This window comes from Chlorocebus sabaeus, chromosome 9 (assembly GCF_047675955.1).
Source record: "Chlorocebus sabaeus isolate Y175 chromosome 9, mChlSab1.0.hap1, whole genome shotgun sequence".
Lineage (NCBI taxonomy): Eukaryota > Metazoa > Chordata > Mammalia > Primates > Cercopithecidae > Chlorocebus > Chlorocebus sabaeus.
Genome location: NC_132912.1, coordinates 4785093 through 4804961, shown reverse-complemented (window position 1 = coordinate 4804961; position 19869 = coordinate 4785093). Strand labels below are relative to the sequence as shown.

The window sequence follows — 19869 nt, the reverse complement described above, 5'->3', positions numbered from 1 at the left end:
AAAAAACCTGGAACTTCAAATAACTTCAAAATGAGGAAAAGCTTTTATCAGCTTTAGAGTTAAAATACAGATGTTAATCACAGGTTAGGGTCTTAATAATTTCTAAAAAGACAAATGCAGTATTATTTGTGAAAGTACATACAGTTGTGTACAGCATAACATTTTGCTTAACAAAGGAACGCATATACCATGGTGATCCCTCAAGATTATCATGGAGCTGGCAAACTCCTGCCAACTAGTCAGGCAGTCGCCATTGTAAGACTGTAGCAAAATGCATTACTCCTGTGTTCGTGGTGATGCTTGTGTACACAGACTTATCGCACTGTCAGTCATACAAGAATATAGCACATACAGTTAGGTGTAGCACATAATACTTGACAATGATAATAAATGATTAGGTTACTAGTTTATTTATTATGCTGTACTTTTTATTGTTATTTTTGATTGTACTCTTTATGTCAATATATTATTAAAAAGTTGGTTGGGAAACAGCTTCAGGCACTTCCTTCAGGAGCTATCCAGAAAAAGGTATTGTCATCATAGGAGATGCCAGCTTAATGTGTGTCATTGCCCCTAAAGATCTTCCAATTTGACAAGAAATGGAGGTGGAAGACAGTGATAATGATCCTGACCCTGTGTCGGTGTAGGTTATAGTGGTTTGTGTTTTAGTTTTTAACAAAAAAGTTTAAACATTAAAAAATTAAAAAATACAAGAGCACGTATAGGATAGAGATATAAAAAGAGACAATATTATTATTATTGTTTTTTTTTTTTTTAAGATGGGGTCTCACTCTTTTGCACAGACTGGAGTGCAGTGGCATGATCTTGGCTCACTGCAACCTCCGCCTCCCGGGTTCAAGCAATTCTCCTGCCTCAGCCTCCTGAGTAGCTGGGATTACAGGCGCCCACCACCACGCCAAGCTAATTTTTGTATTTTAGTAGAGATGGGGCTTCATCATGTTGGTCAGGCTGGTCTCGAACCCCTGACCTCGTGATCCACCCACCTTGACCTCCCAAAGTGTTGGGATTACAGGCGTTAGCCACCATGCCCGGCCAAAAAGAGACAATATTTTTGTTCAGCTGTACAGTGGATTTGTGTTTTCAGTGGAGTGTAATGACAAGAGTCAAAAAGTTCAAACAAAGTGAAAAGTTTATACTGTAACAAAAAGTTATAGTGGGCTAAGTTTCATTCATTATTGAGGAGAGAAATTTTCTGTGTACATGTTGTGTAGCGTAAGTGTACGGTGTCTGGAAGGTCTACAGCAGTGTTTACAGTGACATCGAAGTCTTTCACATCCACTCACCAGTCACTCACTGACCCACCCAGAGCAACTTCCAGTCCTGAAAGCTGCATTCGTGGTGAATGTCCTACACAGGTGCGTCATGTTTGTCTTTTATACTGTATTTTTACTGTATCTTTTCTACGTTTAGATATGCAAATACCATGGTGTTACGATTGCCTACAGCATTCAGAACAAGAACATGCTGTACAAATTTCTTGTCTAGAAGCAGCAGGTGTGTAGCTGGCTCTTCCGTCTAGTTTTGTGAAAGTTCACACTATGATATTTGCATAACAACAAAATCACCTACGGATGCATTTCTCAGAATGTATCCCCATTGTTAAATGATGAATGGCTGTGTGTGTGTCCAGGCAGGACTCTGTGTGTGTGTACTATATATACTATATATGCATACCACATATGCACACATCCACACTATACTATGCACTATACATGTATACAACTACATAGGCAAATATAAAACTACACATGCATAAATACACAAACACACATACATATGTATGTATAAAAGGTAATGTATTGATATTATTAATAGTGACAATGTGTACTAAGCATATATTTATATATTCTTAAATATATATTATTTTAATACATACTAGATTATGTTATATACTAATATACTTTTTTAAAACTGAAAGAAATCGCGTTGCTTTTCTATTTGTGTTTCTAAACATGATGTCCATATTTTTTCTGATTTTATTACTGTAGCTGTGATCAGGTCATGTAACTTAATTTTGATGATGTTTCTTAGAGTACAGTCTGAGGGTATCCAGCCTCAGATTACCTGAGGATGTAGCTCAAGGTTTCCTAATTTTGCAAACAGCAAGTGTCCCAGGAGATTGTAAGACTTGCTAACAAAAGGCGGAGACTCACTGGACAGTTACTGAAGATGGACAGTAGGGGGCAGAAGCGCCCACGCTTCTTTGATATGGGTAGCTTTGGTTTTTCAGTGACGGGGAACCCTTTGACTTCAGGTGCCTACTGCATTTAGAATTTTCAAATGAATGCTTCTTGCCTGTTCCCTTATTTTTTCTGCCTCCAAACATTATGTCTATCATTGCAAAAGTAATACAAAATCACTGAACAACGTGGGGAAAATACCAAATGTATAACAATAGAAATAAAGTAAAAAATGCACCACTCAAATTCCCATCAAGAAATAAACATTCTGATAATATTTAGTTTTATTTTCCTATATATTTGTGTGTATAAATAAACATATATTCAAAATGTGTTATAATATAAAATGTGTAAGATATATACAACAGCATAAACAAAATTATGTTGTATATGTCATTTTCATGTCATATGTCAGGTATAGCATACTAATACTTAGCCACTTTTTAAAAATGCTGATCCCTTTGAAATATCCAAATATCAATTGTGTTTCTTTCCTCGCTTAAGTTACGTTTTATGACTTTTGGTAGTGAAGAGATAAAATTCATTACAAAACATGCCAGGCTTAAGCAATTTTCCAAAGGGATTAAGTAATTGCAGTGGCCTCAGGCTATGCACAGTTTTTAAAAAGGGGATGTCTCTCATTTTCTTCAGCATAACTTGGGTCACAGAAACCCAGGTCTAAATTCATTACGAACTCATATTCTATCATGCCCTGACCCTGGTAAGTTATTTTGTTGCAAAATCCTTATACAATTTGAGAATGTCGAAGCACATTTTCAAGTCTTAGCATGTCTCCATTGTCTATTAACTGCATGTATTTTATGCCTTAAAAAAACTTCATGTTCAGATTTTCTAGCTTTCTTCTGCAGTTTTTTTTTTTTTTTTTTAAGAATATTTTTCTATCATTTTAATTCTCTATTGTAAAACTTGGAAAGCTCTAGTTTTGGACTGCCAAGAACAGTCTGAAATTAAATCAGTTTACTCTCGCTCTTAGTGAATATTTTGGGAGTGCTATGTACTGAATGAGTCCCCCAAAAGTTCATGTGTTAAAACTTAATCCTTCTGCCCCTATGATGAGACGAAGGGATGAATGAGGGCTCTGTTCTCATGATGGGAATGTTGTTGCTATCACAGGAGTGGGTTTATTATCACAGGAGCATTATTGTTATGCATGTGAGCTCTCCCTGGCTCCCTTGCTCCGGCTCTCACCATGTGATGCCCTCTGCCATGAGTGAGGCAGCAAAAAGGCCCTCACAGATGCCGGCACTGCGACTTCCAGCCTCTAGAACTATGAACTAAAGAAACATTTTTTATACAAATTACCCAGTTTGTGATCTTTTGTTACCACAACAGAAAAAGGCAAGAAGACAGGGAGGTTCTATTATGATGTCATTCATGGGAAAATGGTAGACAGGACAGAATCTTTGCTGGCTCCCTAGGTGCTGCCTGGAATGCTACTCTTGGAAAACAGTGGCTACAGAGTGATGTCTTTCTCCATAATTTTAATTTACCTTAAGAAAAGCTTTGAGTGCTACTGAGTCAGGAATGAAAAACCTAGAGAATGTTCTGTCCCTTGGGAGCAAGGAGTATAGTCAGTCCCTGTACTACTCCCCAAAGAGGCATGAGGTTTCACCCTCCTTGGGCTCCCTAGTGACTTATAATGCCTTCCTGTAATTATTGCGCCAGTTGATTTAATACTAATCCACTTAATTCAGTTAACATCAGATTTGTCCTAGGGATCTTGTTAGATCTTTTTGTATATTAAAAGAGAGAGAGAGAGAAAAAAAAGACTTGCTTCTCTTTCAATATTCCTGGGAAATTGGATATCCATGTGGAAAAGGTAGATCTATAGCTCACAACAAATAAAAAATAAATTTTACCTAATTAAATGTAAAAGATAAAACTTCATCATTGTAGAAGAAAATATAGAAAAAGCTCTTTAGGTCTGTGAGGGAGAAAAGAGTTATCGAAATCAGACCATAAAGAAAAAGCACAAGTCATAAGGGCAATAAATATATAAATAGAGTTTAACCTCTGAAACACTTGACCAAATGTTCTGTGGTAAAAGCAACAAACCAGCCATTGAAGGGAAGAACAGATTGACAGTGCATATAACATAGAAAGAAGTAGTAATCGAACTATTTAAAATTGTCTAATAAATCAAAAGAAAATACCAAAAAAGAAAAAAAAATGAGGGATAAGAATAAGCAATTGACAGAAGAAGAATTTGTAATGGTCAGTAAAGAGATGTAGTAATTTTTAAATAATAATAAACAATGGAAATAAACAGAATGCCCATTAGCAGGATAGGTGAATATATATATATATAGTTGCGTGGTCATAAAGTGTTATGTATTGTGCCCTAGATTTTTGTATTTCTGAAATTGTTTATTAAAAAAGTCTTAGTCTCTTTTTCTAATAATTTAAATAAAGGCACTAAAAGGACCTGGTGCTATATCTGTACATTAAATTTTACGTGCCAATGGAAATAATTGAATTAAGCATAGTTCTGTTTGAGTTTTTTCAAAGCAGTATATTTTTAAAGACAAAATAACTAAACTAAGTGAACTAAATTTATATAAAAGAAAATAGCCATTTCTGCTAAACAGCCTGTTGCATTTGAAGTCTTTGCTATCTCTGTGGAGACCAGGAGCAATCTAAATGGAAATAAAGTAACTTTATAATTGTAAATGTGTATTTGAGTGAAAGCTAACCTTAGGGAATAGTGGAGAGTAAACTGGGTATTCACAGGTAAAGAGAGATGATTTCTAGAACAAAAAGTATGAGCCAGAAGAAACAGGGCAAATATTAGTGCCCTCATTTAGGATTTTAATGAAGTTGTCAAATTTATGGGCTATGATAACTTACAATGGGCAAAAGAAGGTTAAGTAGTCTAGATTGGAGAGGGCAGAAATTACAACAACAACAAAAAAATTCAGCCACCAAATGATGACACAATCTTCCAAATTATAAATCTGATCTCATTTTTATTTAGTGACATTTGATATCTCTCAACTTTCCATACTTTAATATATTCAGTAGCAAAATTTGATAGGATTGAAAAAAATGACACTATAATTCCAAAGGCTTTTGCATAGATCATTTCTGAGAATCTGTCCCTAACCTAACCTCATCTCCAGAAACCTCTCAAGCTGCCCCACGCCTCAGGTGAGTAGACTGGAAAAAAAGACCCGATTAACTGCCCTAATATTTTATTTAAATTTAATATAAGTATGTGCCATTAGTTTACAAGTAAATGCTTTAATACATCAAGATTCATAGAGAAGATTCTGAATCTTGACTTTTGTTGATGACTCAGTGTTACTGAAAACCTAGAACAGCAGGGTTCCACCTCACGGTGACAAGAGATGGAATGTCCTAATCTTTTAATTATTGGTTGTAAAACCTATCCCTTGGAAAAACAGGGAATCTTTTATGATGGCATTGTGTCTGCCTGCTAGTGCCCCCGGCAGCTTCATGGAGCTTCCCGGTGCTGATGGGATGGTGGAGACGGTTTTTGTGATTCTTTTCCAGAGTTTATTTATTCATTTGTTCAAATAACATTGACTACGTGGAAATGATTATTTGGTGCCATTAAGAGATAGGTTGTGTCTCATTCTTAAAAGTTGTAGACTTTGTAAACAAATGTTATCATTATATTAAATAGTAATATAAAATACAATAACAATTACATTATAATAAATAGTATAAACAAATCATAGAAAAATTATACATCTTGTCAGTCCAATCAACTGTAAAATAATATTACATGAGATGCTGCCCTAACACTTTTCAAGTTTCGAAATTGAAATCGATTAAACCTGTTTGAAAACCTATATACATGCATTAAGCAAGGTGCTACAGCTTATTTCTCTACTAGCTGGCTGGGATTTTCCCTTTCATTTTCCCTATTGACTCTATTAGTGAGGAGCCCTTTAGCTCGTATTTTAGGTCCACATTTATACATAGTTCATAACAGGAATTAGTAAATAAAAGCTACTGAGAGCAGTACTTTAATTTCTCCATGAAGCTCATTCATCTGGGTGGTAGCCAGCCTCTGTTACACCACAAACACCCGGCTCCAAGCTTCCCGCCTTATTTCAGGAGAACATCAGTCTCTCAAGTCCAGTTGATTATTTTGTTTCCTAAGCTACATCCGTGTAGAAACAGAAGGAAAAGTGGAGGAAGTTAGGAGAATAGACCCTGAGTGTAGCAAGTAGGAAAGGTTGACAATGTGCTGGAGGAAAGTCAGCATATGAAAGTTCAGAGACAGCTAAAACGCACAGTGCGAGGGGGTGTGGAGATGAAGGGCAACCCAGACAGTCCAGATGCTTAGCTGACTGAGCATCCGTCAGCCCAAAGCCTCACTCATCTCAAACACCTTGATTTTCTACACCGTATACCCCACGTCTCACCATGAATGGAGAGCTACTGTGGTTGATTTCTCTCTTGAGTTACCATTTCTGCACATTACACCAACAAGTACGTGACTGACTGTTTCAGTATTGACCTAAACTTTCACTCTTGGGGTCAGATAGTTTTCTCAATGAATTGAGTTTGAACCCCAGTGGCAAGGTGGGTGCCTGGCAGTGTTGACGGCGGGATAACCTGGAGCTGTGGTGAGTCCCCAACAGCACGGCCTGTGAAACCTCATGGACTTAGAGTGTTGTTGATGGAACATCCAAAGCATTGCATGAGACTCTCAGCCATAAGGGATGGTCGAAATTAGTCACGTAAGACGGTACAATCAATTTTCACAGTCACTTCACTTTTAAGGAGGTAGAGTCACATGTCCTGGAAAATAAGAGAAAACTAAGAGAAAGTGAAAATGTAAGCCAAAATGGAGCTCTTTGTGCAATATGTTCAGAGCATTAGAAAGTAGAGTAAAATGGTAATTCGCAGAACTCCTCACCCATGAAATGAATATTTTGTGAGCAGGTTAGTCTTTTTTCCATCTATTGAGTCAGAATCTGGGTGAGTCACACACTTCAGGTGGCAGATGCCAAAACGCCCTCATGATTAACCAAAGCGTGCTGCTTAGCTTTGCAAAGCAAATACAAATATTCAAACAAACATCTCTCCAAAAGGCACCTCTCCGCTCTCCGCTGACTAACCCTCTGTGTTATGTCTTTACCTAGAGCCCCACACTTGGGATGGGAATGACGTGGTCCTGTGCAGCCCTATTATTTTCATGTCAGAAGCCTGATTAGAGTGATGGAGAGGTTTATAATGTATTGTACTTTCCCCTGTAGAAAACACATTTCTCCTAACGCCATTTAATATTTCATTGCCAGGATATCCAGTGATATAAAAATTCTGAAACCCTTTATTTTCTATTGTATAGGTAAGCAAAAGAAAACATCAATTTACAATTTACGTATAAATCCCACAGATATCACTTAAAATCAAGTAGTAGATAATATAACCTGGCAGCCATCATAATGCTCAGCGTTTTATGATTCAAAAACCATAACAATCAGGTTAAACAAATAGTACTTTTTATTAAATGTCACTCAATCCCAGGGCTGAGAATTCATTTGTGTTTTCCTCTTAGACTCAATCACTGCAGTCGCAATCAAAAGATGGCTTGAGTTGGAACCTGGAACCTGCTAATCCTGTCGGTCAGCCTGTGATTTTGGAAGTGAAGGGAAAAAAAAAGAAAAAAAGGAAAATTTCACATAAAACTTCCAGAAGAGGAAGAAGATGGAAACTTTTGTGTTGTGCATTCAGTAACGTGTACTTTCATAAGCAGATGGCAAAGAAAGCAAGCCTGAGTATATGGCCCGACGTTTTCATTTCAGAACCCTGCATTTCCCACATAGAGGAGATACAGCACATCCATTGCATGGTAGATCCAGCTTGCTCTCATAGTCGTTGTGCAAATAAACATACATGTGGCAAAGCAGTGCAGTTTTCAGTTGTTAAAAGTTGTGTCATTCCACGAGATGGAGCAAAGGACATTGATGATGTAAACAGGCAACAGGACTCTGACTCCACACCCCTCTCTGCACGGATGATGCTCAGTCCTTATACCACAAAATGTGAGATGCTTCCGGCCACCTCCTGGCCCTGACCCCCTGAGCTCCGTGCTCACCCCACTGGAGCTCCTGGCAGTTTTCTGAGCAGGCTGTACCTGTCTGGAGTGATCCTCTCCACTTAATGTTAGACATTAAGTTCCCTGTGAAATCTGTTTTGACTCACTGAGGTTATGAGCACTTTATCACAACTATCATCATATACTATTAAATCTCCAATTTTCTTGTCTCTGTTACTAGACTGTGAGCTCCTTGAAGGCTGGACCTGGGTTTGGCACTGAGTGGCACTCAGCACGTACTTCTTGAATAAGAGAATGTACGTACACAGTGGCATGAAATTGATTTGATTTTGTCGGTTTTCTTAAGTGCTAAAGTTGTAGACAGTTCAGTAAACACTACAAAGAGGTTACCCTGTAAACCATGAGTACTATTAATTGGAACCGTCTTTCTTACGTATCCACTTGTGTTTCTGTTAATGTTTCCAAAATAAATAAAGAGCAGGCTAGAGGGAAATCTCCAGTCCTTAGAAACCATGGCACGAGAATACATCTGTATTTGCACTCTGAGCGAGAGACTTCCTCTTGTTGTGTATGTTTCATTAAGAGGTCTGGGAAAAATTAGCCTTGTACCAGGATCTGAACTATAGTTTGAAAGTGTTTAATGGGTACCAATGTTCATGTCATCATTTTTGAATGATATACAGTACATTTTTAAACACTTTCCTTCTGTTCCATTTTTATACTTTCATTATGTTTGCCAGCATTGGGCAGTTGGTTGCATTTATTGAAGTTTGAATAAAAAAAATCTAAGATGAGTTATCCAAAATACCTACTAAACACATCTTGCAAGATTGGTCAATAATAATTTTTATATTAGAGACTCCCCTCTCTATAGACCTCCAATAATTATTTTTAACATCTGTTTTTCACTTCCAGTGTTATTTTAATTTTACTTCTATATAGGGTTTTATGGATGTCAGATGTTTCAAAATGATTTTTAGTTGTCATAAGCAAAATTGTGGTCATTTTGATAAAATTCCGACATTGAATTCCAATTTATTCATTCAAAAATAACATAATTGCTGGCAAAAGTCAGTAGAAGATATTGTATTTATATTTACATGGATTAAGTTGCCAGGAGTGCTATCAGAGAATTTAAATTAACATGGAATGGGATGAAATTTCCCCAAGTCAAAGATACCAACGGAGAGGCAAAGAGAGGTGGTCAGTGGTTAAAGACAGATGAGCAATTAAGATACTTTCTTCTTAATAAAAATTCAGTTTGTCTTCTTGAAGTTTGGCAGAATATTTCACAGTAGCCATTGGTGTTTGTAGTTTTGGATTTCCATATTTGAAAACTACGCAGTACCTCCATCAGATTTGTTATAACGGATCCAAATTTGGAAAGTTCTTTACATATTTAAAATGATACATGAGTGGTTCCAGATTCTCCATGGGCCTGATTTCTGGCTGACCAAGGGAATCTCTATTTGTGTCCTTCTCAGGGTTTAGATGCCTGCTGTGCTCACTCCTGCCGAGAGGCATGGCCACCATCTGCAGCTCCTGGCTGCACTTTCTAAACAGCTGCCTGGGTCAGTTCTTTTGAGTAAGATATAGCAGAGTTGTAGAATTTACAAATGAATGGAAAATCGTCACCCTACCAAGTCTTAAATGGTTATGACTCCACCACTCAAGAAACTTCAGGAATCCACCTTTGGTGATCAGAAATACACTGAAGTGTCCATGTAGTAATGTTTGTGTGTTAGATTCTGTACCATTTTCCAATGTTCTCCTCATTTTCAGTCAACTCTTTATCTCTGCAGTGGTGGCTTTAAAACATGCCTGCAAATTCCTTGACTGTCTTTCCAGTGGGAGGCAGAGTCTAACTCCCTGTGCCCTGAATGTGGGCTGGCCTTTGGGATGAAAAGAATGAGGTTGAAGTGATGCTGCCCAACTTCTAAACCTACTTCCTAAAAGGCATCTTTGGCCTTTCTCTCTCGCTCACTCTCTGTCTCGCTCTTTTCTCTTGGGAGGCTTGCTCTGTGGGACTGGCCATTCTCGTGTGAAGAGGCCCAAGCCGTCTGGAATAACCAAGTGTAATATTAACATTGCATTTAATCATAATATGAATGCTGTGTGTTTAGTCCTGGTAATGGAGTAGAGGCCACGTGGTACCTTCCTGGGTAAAACAATAGAAAAATCTGTGTCTCTCTCTTTCTAAAGCAAAGGAGAGTTGGGGATGGGGGACATATGGATGGTGCAGATGTTGCCTTCATCCTGAGGCTTTCCTGTAAGACTAACAAACACCTGTACAAGTCCTTGGTTTCTCATGCCTTGATTTTGTTTTTTTTCTTTTTGAGACTGAGCCTTGCTCTGTCACCCAGGCCGGAGTGCAGTGACACGGTGACGTGATCTCGGCTCACTGCAACCTCTGCCTCCCTGGTTCAAGCAATTCTCCTGCCTCAGCCTCCTGAGTAGCTGGGATTACAGGCACATGCCACCATGTCCAGCTAATTTTTGATTCTTAGTAAAGACAGAGTTTCGCCATGTTGGCCAGGGGTGTCTCGAACTCCTGACTTCAGGTGATCCGCCTGCCTCGGTCTCCCAAAGTGCTGGGATTATAGGTGTGAACCACTGTGCCCAGCCATTTCCTTGTTTCTTTTTATTATTATTATTATTATTCTTTAATTTTTTTTATTATTATACTTTAAGTTCTAGGGTACATGTGCATAACGTGCAGGTTTGTTACATATGTATACTTGTGCCATGTTGGTGTGCTGCACCCATCAACTCGTCAGCACCCATCAACTCGTCATTTACCTCAGGTATAACTCCCAATGCAATCCCTCCCCCCTCCCCCCTCCCCATGATAAGCCCCGGTGTATGATGTTCCCCTTCCTGAGTCTTAATTATTAAACTTTCAAAGACAATATATTAAAATATATGGGAATGTAGGAAAATAAAAAATTAGTCAGAATAAAAACTCCACAGCCTTACTTCCTGCTGACATCATCTGGACACACCTTTGCTCAAAAAATGCTGGGTACGTTAAGCCATTGTGGCAATTGATTTTCTTCATCACAAACGAAGTTTGCTTTTTGTATTTTACTTCCACTTTTAAGTCTAAATAGAAGACAAATTATATGTTAGATAGGGTTTTTCATCTTTTGGTACATCTGTGTCAGCGATAAATATAAATTGAAGAATTGGAATGCCTTTCCCACTGTCAGGAATGGAATGCATTAACATTTAAAATTCACTAATTCTATTGATCTTTGGCTGGAAAAACTTGTTTAAGTTGTTCTTACTCCTGTCTCTGACTTGTAGGCCAGTGAGAAGCAGACCACAGCAGGAAGGAAGAATGTGATACTCATTATGTTTAGAAGGGAAGAGTGGGAAGAGTCCAGTTTCCTTTTATTTTATTCCAAATTCTTCGTTTTTCTCTGCTGTTTCTTTTTTCTTTGCTGAGAAATTGATTATTCTGAATCCCTCCCTCACCCCATCTTGTGCGTTACATATGATCAGCAGTAAAAAGACCACACATTTGTCCTCAGCTGCTTACCTGCCAAGAGAAGCCAGATGAGCTCCAGCATTGCTTTTAATTTCTATGGAACTGACTGTGTAACTCTATTAAGACTGATGACAAAAGAACTATTTTTGGTGCCTCTTAGAAAGAAACACACTGGAGCCTGTTATTTTCAGTAATCCTGCTGTTCAGAGAGAAAAGCACCAACAAAGCTACTTTTTTATCAAATATCACTAAATTCTCCTGCCTCTATGGGTTTATCCTTTAGTCTATACACTTGACCAAAAGTGCAGCATGTCAAGGCTGAACAAGCTCTGCTGGTTGCCTGATTCCAAAAAAAGGAATCGAGGATGTATTGCACCTTTTGTTACCCACACATTATGAATCTTGAAAACTTTCTTTTTTTGTCATTAAGTGTTTAATAAGGATGTCATTTTAGGATCTTATCAGGGGAAGTGGTTTGGAAATTTTATCTTTATTCTTCTCAATTCCTGCTTCCACAAACACAAAACCACTTTTGCAGATTCAAATTAAGGTTTGACTGACTTCACCAAGGAAGCTGGAAAAAAACCTATGATGCCAGAATATTAAGATTTCTTATAAACCATTCTGTGTATTCGCAACTCAGTGGTGTGCATTTAATAACAGCAGGCTCAGTCTGTTCAGTCATTAACAAAGACTGGTGAAAAAGAATACATGGGCTAGTAACCTAGCAAGAAAATATGAAGTTGAGGGAGCTTGAGTCATCAATGAGAATGGAGTGAACTTATATTAAATCTCTAGCACTACTGTACAGGATAAATGTAAGAAGCACAATGGAGGTATAATTAAGATAATTTGGAGAGTAATTTATGTCAGTTCTGAGAACAGAAGTTAAAATAACTGCAAGGTTTTAAATTTGGGTGAATAATAGACTGCAGTAACTCTAAAAGAATAAAAATCATCAGAAAGAGACGTAGAAAGATACAGTATAAATAAACAAAATTGAACTACGTAAGATTAGGGAAGAAAAAACTGGTGATGGGAAATAATACTGTTTAAAATATTTGAATAGTGTAATAGAGAGCACTGTAAACTTGTTTCGTGTTTTATAGGAGAAAGACTTAAGAGGAATAAGAAAAATTAGAGAATATGGATCAAAACATTAAAAAAAATATCTGTTCTAGCAAAACAATAAATTGAGAAGCCTTGGTAAGAAAATTTCCTAACGAACAACACTAGTGATGTCCAAGTTGAGGTTAATGGGCTCTGAAGTCACAAGAAGAATTTTTGCTTAGAATGGGAAGCAAGTCATCCTTCACTCCTCCTTGTTCCTGACATTTTGTTCAGATCACACATCCAGTCCGGGACAATGTCTTGCTAATTCTGTATAGTTGGGTAGTAAACTAGTATTTATTGTGTGTTGCACACCAAGTCAGGTACTCAGGTTGCACTGCTGAAAATACACAGACGTTTCCTGTTCTTACGGGACTTGCATTCTAGTGGGAGGGTGGAACAGTAAATAGAGAAACTCATACATAAAATTATTTGGGGTAATTATAAGTGCTGTGGAGACAAAACAAAAAAAAAAGCTGGCTAATGAGTTAGATGGACAAGGGTAGCTATTTTGGATAGAGTTTTCAGATATTTTATCTGTGAGAAGTTGGTAAGTGAGCGGAGGCCTGAATGTGGAGGAGGAGCCAGGTAAGCACATCTCTGAAGAAGAGTTTACAGGCAGAAGGCTCATCCTCTAAAGGGCTTGAAAGGAGACTGGGAGGTTTGAGAACAAAGACCGTTCTGGTGCACCTGGAGCAGAGTAAGCAGCAGACAGCGTGATGGAGATAAGATTGGAAAGACAGAAAAAGCACTCAGTCAGGCAGGCCAGGGACCACTGCAGCAAGTCAGATGTTACTTTAAGTGGTGTGTTGGAGCCACTGCAGGACTTTTGGAGGTGGCAGTTATGCTTCTGGTCACTCTGACTTCTGTGTGCCCATCGGCTGGAGTGGAGGGTGGGGACAAGAGTGAGAAGAGAGTGAAGGGCGAGAAAATGTTTGCAATGGTCCGGGTGAACACTCACAGTGACTTTGAGAGGAAGGGCAATATGGAGAAGATAAGGAGGGATGAATCACTGCCGCTGAAACAGGGATACGTTTTTGGCAATTGGGCCAAGACATGTTGATAGATTGCCTATATGTGTGTGAAGAGTCTAGCCAGAAGAAGGGTGGAGAGGGAAAGAAGAGGAACCAAAGTGATTTTAGGTATTTGTCTTTAGCAACTGAGTGATATCGATAGAAACGAGGAAGAATGGAGAGGAGCAGGCTGTGGGTGTGGCAGGGATTGGGAGAAGATGCAGCTGTCTTGGTTGAACCCAGTGTGTGGAGCTTACACAATATCCAGGTGGAGATATACAGTGTATCTGTATCTACATCTGCCTATAACTCATGTGTATCTATCCACATACATGGATTTTTTATATTGGATATTTAGAAAACTGAGACTTAAAATATATATATTTGGTATCATGAACCCAAAAGTATCTGAGACAGGTCTCAGTTTAGAAGGTTATTTTGCCAAGGATAAGGACATGCCTGTGACAGCCTCAGGGATTCCTGATGACATTTGCCCAAGGTGGTCAGGGTACAGTTTATCTTGACACATTTGAGGGAGACACAATACATCAAACAGTACATGTGAGATTTGCGTTGTTTTGATCTGGAATGGTGGTAGAACTTGAATCAGAAGTTCCAGGTCATAGGTGGATTTAAACATTTTCTGATTGACAATTGGTTGAAAGAACTATTATCAGTAGAAAGGAATTTCTGGGTTACAATAAGGAGTTGTGGATACCCAGGTTTTATCATGCAGATGAAGTCTCCCAGTATAGGCTTTAGAGAATAGACTGTAAATATTTCTTGTCAGACTTAAGGTTTGTGTTGATGTTAAATGCTGGTCAGCTTTTCCTGAATTCCAAAAGGGAAGAGAGTATAATAAGGCATGTCTGACTCCCCTCTTCCCTGAACTAGTTTTTCAGATTAACTTTGGAATGCCTTTGGCAGAGAGGAGGGGTCCATTCAGATGGTTGGTGGCAGGGGGCACTTAAAATTAACTTTGGTTTACAGTTTCATCAGTGTATAGAAGGGAAGAGATGAAATCACCAAAAGAAAGATTGACAATAACAAAGAGAGGCCTCAGGACTAAGCCCCCTGAAGAATGGGATTCCCTAGATAAATAGGATGGTCCCAAGGAGATTGTGAAGAGGAACAAAATAAGAGTGGAAAACTATTTTTACTTCAGCAACATGGAGTCAGAACAAGATGGAAATCGAAGATTGGCTGTTGGACATGGTAAAGTGAAGGTCCTGTGAACACCGAAATGAAGCAGGTTTGGTGGAGCAATAGGGTGTTTGGAGTGTGTGCAAGAAAGAATAGGGAGGAAGAGTGTGGGGGGCTTTAGCAAGGAGATTTGTTGTTGAGGGAAGCGGAGACTGTAGGCAGCGGTGGAAGAAACAGAAGGCCTGTTTTGAATTTAAGGTGAGATGATGTCTGTACGTACATGCGAGGCAGAAACTGATGATGCGATTATCATCAGAAAAAAACGAATTGCTAGAGCAAAATCTTTGAGTAGGCAAGAGGTTATGACAAGGAGTATAGAGATCAGCAGATTTATGGTGGGTAGATAAGGCAGATAAAAGTTTTCATTATATTGCTTTACTTCTTAACGAGGTAAAAAGGCAGTTACTTGGAAAAACATGAAAAAGGGAAAAGATTAAATGCAGAGGGAGAAAGAGGAAGTTTTGAAATCATGTAATCAAAGAGGGGAAAAGAAAATTTGCTCAAGAAATGTAACAGAATTGCTGGACAGTACTGAGGGCTTAGTTGATATATGTGATTCAAATATAAAGATGAGTCCATTCATGACGCTTGCATTTAAAAGATATATTCACATTCAGTTGATCCAGTATGGGGGTAGAGTAGACTGAGGTATACAATTAATTGAGTTACAGTTTTGCCAGGCCGGCATGCACACAAGAGGGGAGAAAGATAATGGAAGCTGTGTGTAAGGAAAGGATTGTATTGAGTATATTGATGGTGATATACCTAAGGTGGGAGGAGAGGAAATGAGGATTCAGAACGGAATATGGACATGGAAAAATTTCCGTGAATGTGATAGGTAGAATTCTCAAGATGGCCTCCTTGTGCTGCTCTGGTGATATGGTTGTGTTAAATGACAAAAAAGATTTTGAAGATGTAATTAAGGTTAGTAAGTCATTGACTTTAAGATAAAAAGATTGTCCAGGTGGGCTTCAGTTAATTTCATGAGTTCTTTAAAAGCATAGTTTTCTTTCTCTGAGGAAGGAGAAGTTTAAGAGATTCCAAGGATGAAAAGGATTTGATGCACCATAATAGGCTTGAAGAAACATGTTAGGAGGAGTGTGCACAGTCTCTAGGAACTGAGATTGGCCACTATCTAACAGTCAGGAGGAAAGGAGGACCTAAGGCCCATACCCACTAGGAGCTGAGTTCTTCCAAAAATCTACATGAGCTTGGGAATGTACTGTTCCCTGAGTCTCCTGAGAGAGCCCATCCTAACTCGCACATTGATTTCAGCCTTGTGAGATGGTAAACAGAGAACCCAGGTGAGCCTGCCTGGATTTCTGATCCATAGACCTAGGAACCCAATGATAGCTGTAGTTTTAAGTCATTATGTTTGTGATATCTTGTTACACAGCAATAGAAAAAGAACACAATGACCAAAAGATTGTAGATTTTATTGGATTTGAAGGTAAGAAAAAAGGAGGAAATATTCAAATAATCAAATGTTTAAAATTGTAATTTTGGAAGCGATACCGCTATTGGTGTTAAAAAGCCTTAGAGTGTGAAGAAAAAAAGAGATGTTGAGGCAAGTTGTAGGAAAAACTATTTAGAAGACAAGACAAGAAGGACTGTGGGTGCCAAGAGCAGAGAGAATGTGGAATCAGACATTGGACCTTTCTTCCAAGTGACCCCCAACGTCATCTACCCGCCCACCCCACTCTACCTGCATTTCTGGTCCTCACATATTATGGCCCTAGACAGCCTTCCTTGTCTTCCCCAGGACAAAATGTGTAGTTTTGTTCCTGCCAAAATCTGACTTCAGAAAAACTAACCAAGTAAGACAGCTTGTTCGTTTACTTGTTTTATAAAATACCTTATAAGTGGGGATTGTATGCTGTTCACCACTCAATATCCAGCACTTGATCAGGATTTCCCATAGGATTGATTCTGCTTTCTAAATCTAATCCAATGTTTATCAAAATAAAAGCATATTAGTGAAAATTCTAAATGTCTAATACTGCATATGTGTGTGTACATGCATAGTTCTTCCTACTTAAATTTAAGTTATTTGCATTAGCTGAATGATTTCCCTTACTTCAACAAAGCTTCATTGTGTCAATTTTGTCAAAGTTCCTTGGGGGGCTCTATCACAAACTAATACATACTTTCTGTGTCTGTATTCTGTGTGTTGTCAGAACTAGCACATCCCTAATGTCATATAACTACTTACATCCTCCTAATTTGGATATACACTGGTCTGGCCAGAGTGGCTTATTCACCACCTTGGCAAAATCAAACAGGTTACATGCACTTTGACAAAATAAATGGAGGCACATTTTAAATATTTGTTTTTCAAAGCACACCAAGCATATATTTTTATGGCTTAAAATACTAAATCAATTAATCACAGAAATTAAAATGATAATAAAAAGAAAGCACATAAACTGGAGACACACTCAAGTTTCAGTATATTACCATTACAACTCTCATGGCCATTTCAGCAACAATGTAGTGTCTATCTAGAAACCGACTACACAAAAAAATGAAAGCAAATTCATTTTTGTCATGGGGTGAACTTATAATTCAAGTTCCTATCTGTAATTTCCTGTGCTGATAGTACATTGATCTCAACAGGATTATTGTCTGTGAAATAACAGGGTATGAAATAGAATTTCCCACTGGGACAACAAAATCCTATTGAATAACCCTGAAAGGTGACATCTACCCTGAAGTTTATTGTAAGTATATATTCCCATCAGATTTGGTCTTTTTTCCTCTGAAAGCCCTGCTTTCACCAGGCCGTGTAGGTGGAACCTCAGGCGTTAGTATTCCCAGCACAGATGTTCAAGGGAATTAAAAACTCAGAGCCTACCAGAATGTTGTGCATACAAGAGGAACTTAATAAATGAACATACACATCTATGCCTATACAGACACATTCTTGTCTTTCTTGTAACCTGTCTGGGTGACTTCAGTCCTTTAAATATGTTAACTCTAATTTATCCAAGACGAATTTGTCCTAAGTATTTATAATTATATGCATTCGTTTCACCAAAACAGTCCATTGTAACAGAAAAAATAAAATGACATATCCAAGGCATGCAAAAAAGAAAATACACATTTCTAAGCTGAGTGCATCTGCCTTAATAAAATATTCTGGTAATATTCCCATACCAACAATCATGACCCTACAATTGTTATGTTATGTTGTACAATATCTTAATGGTTGCACAATATTCTCCTTTTTCTCTTAAACATAACAAGGTTTGGCACTTACTATGAACTTCCTTCCTGAAGTTCGTGTTGTGTAAATGTAAACGTAATATTGGTATAATCATTACTTTATCACACATACTTTTAGTGTCATCGTAACTCCTTGGATAATTTTGAATCAGTCTCATCATGCTGACTAATAATCGACAGGAAAAATGTTCTATCAACTACTTATTGTATTGAAGTTAGCATTTATTTTTTCAATAAGGATTTGTTATTGTTATATAAACAGAGAGTTTTGTGTCAGGAGATTATTCACGTCTATGCAGAGTGGTATTAGAAATACTAGCAGAAGTGTCCTGTAGGACAATAACACCACCATATAGTGAATGTATCGGTAAGAAAAGTTCTCTTTCAACCATTCATTCTGTATGATAAATGATCGCCGGTTTTTTTTTCTTTTTTTTTTGACATCAACTTGATTTTTCCGAGGAGAATTGCTTTTCTTACCCTGAACCTTCTAATCTTGTCTGGACTTTCAAGCAGGTGCCTTACCCTCTTCAAACCATACCTGGGCACATGACTTGAATTCTGAAAGAAGTGGCTTAATTTCTGAAAATTAGAGTGAACTGCAGCAGTCTGAAAAAAGTGATTATTCCAAGTCTCTAAACCAGCAATCTTCAGAGCTGTCCCAGCTCCCTTCCTTTCTGAGACTGGCTTTGGCATTTTCTCATTTATTTGAGGTACGCCATGTACTTCCAACACATTCCATTGTTCCTTGTTAGCCAAGTTTCTTCATGTTTCCTGCCAGCAAAGAGCTCGAATAGGACAGGCCCTATAATTGGGCAGGAGCCTATTAGCATGATCTCCAGAGAGGTCTGTAGACAAACTCTCATTCCAGGCATTCAATTCTAAGCTCAGAAACTGATGTGGACCATGCTCCATTGGTAGGGAGGCTGTTGGTGATAAATGGAAAGAAATCTGTTCCTAGCTGAGCACACCGCGTCAGACCTGTGCATGATTATTTTACCCTGAACAATTATCGTGCTGTGTGATTACATATTGACAACTTACAATTAGCCCTAATAAAGGGCTCCCTAACACATATCTATGTTGCTAGCCTACATGAAGAACTGCCCCAGATTTGACATATATTTTCTATTATGTATGAGTTTAAAAGAAGAGACTTCTAGGTCTAGAAGGTCATTTGCTCACTCAGACATCATCATGCACAACCATGTAATTCCTGGTGATGATATTGGCTTCTGGAAGTTTAAACTTCTGTTCCAGATAAATATTGATTTTTCTATCAGTTGTACATATTCCATGGCCTTCCTTCTGCATCTTTATGTATGCAGACTTTGTTTGGTTTTAGTCTTTTAGTTTGAGCAACTTGTAAAGTGTCAATCCAACGGTTGATCACTCGTGATTTTTACATATTGATCCAATTGTAAGTAATCTTTTCATAATTTTATGTTTTGCATTATTTCCTACATTTGACCATAGTAGCCTGCTTATTGTAAGAAAATAATTCAAATATTTAAATGTTAAAAAATTGCCCTTACTGGTGGTTGTTTATTTTTGTTTTTAAATAGAACTAGT

At 38.0% G+C, this 19869-nt stretch overlaps 1 protein-coding gene across 2 annotated transcripts in view; it reads left to right on the top strand.

Moving 5' to 3' along the window:
• Window positions 1–9025, top strand: part of LOC103237802 (uncharacterized) — a 28412-nt gene extending 19387 nt beyond the window's left edge. The window contains exons 3-4 of one of the 2 annotated variants that reach the window (XM_037983284.2): window positions 1233–1376; window positions 7756–9019. In XM_037983284.2, the coding sequence (XP_037839212.2) occupies window positions 1233–1376; window positions 7756–8274 (663 nt within the window). In that variant the 3' untranslated portion in view covers window positions 8275–9019. Of the gene's footprint in view, window positions 1–1232; window positions 1377–7755 lie in introns of both variants that reach the window. The other variant, XM_008002117.3, reaches the window with a different exon arrangement.
• Window positions 9026–19869: the final 10844 nt, after the last annotated feature.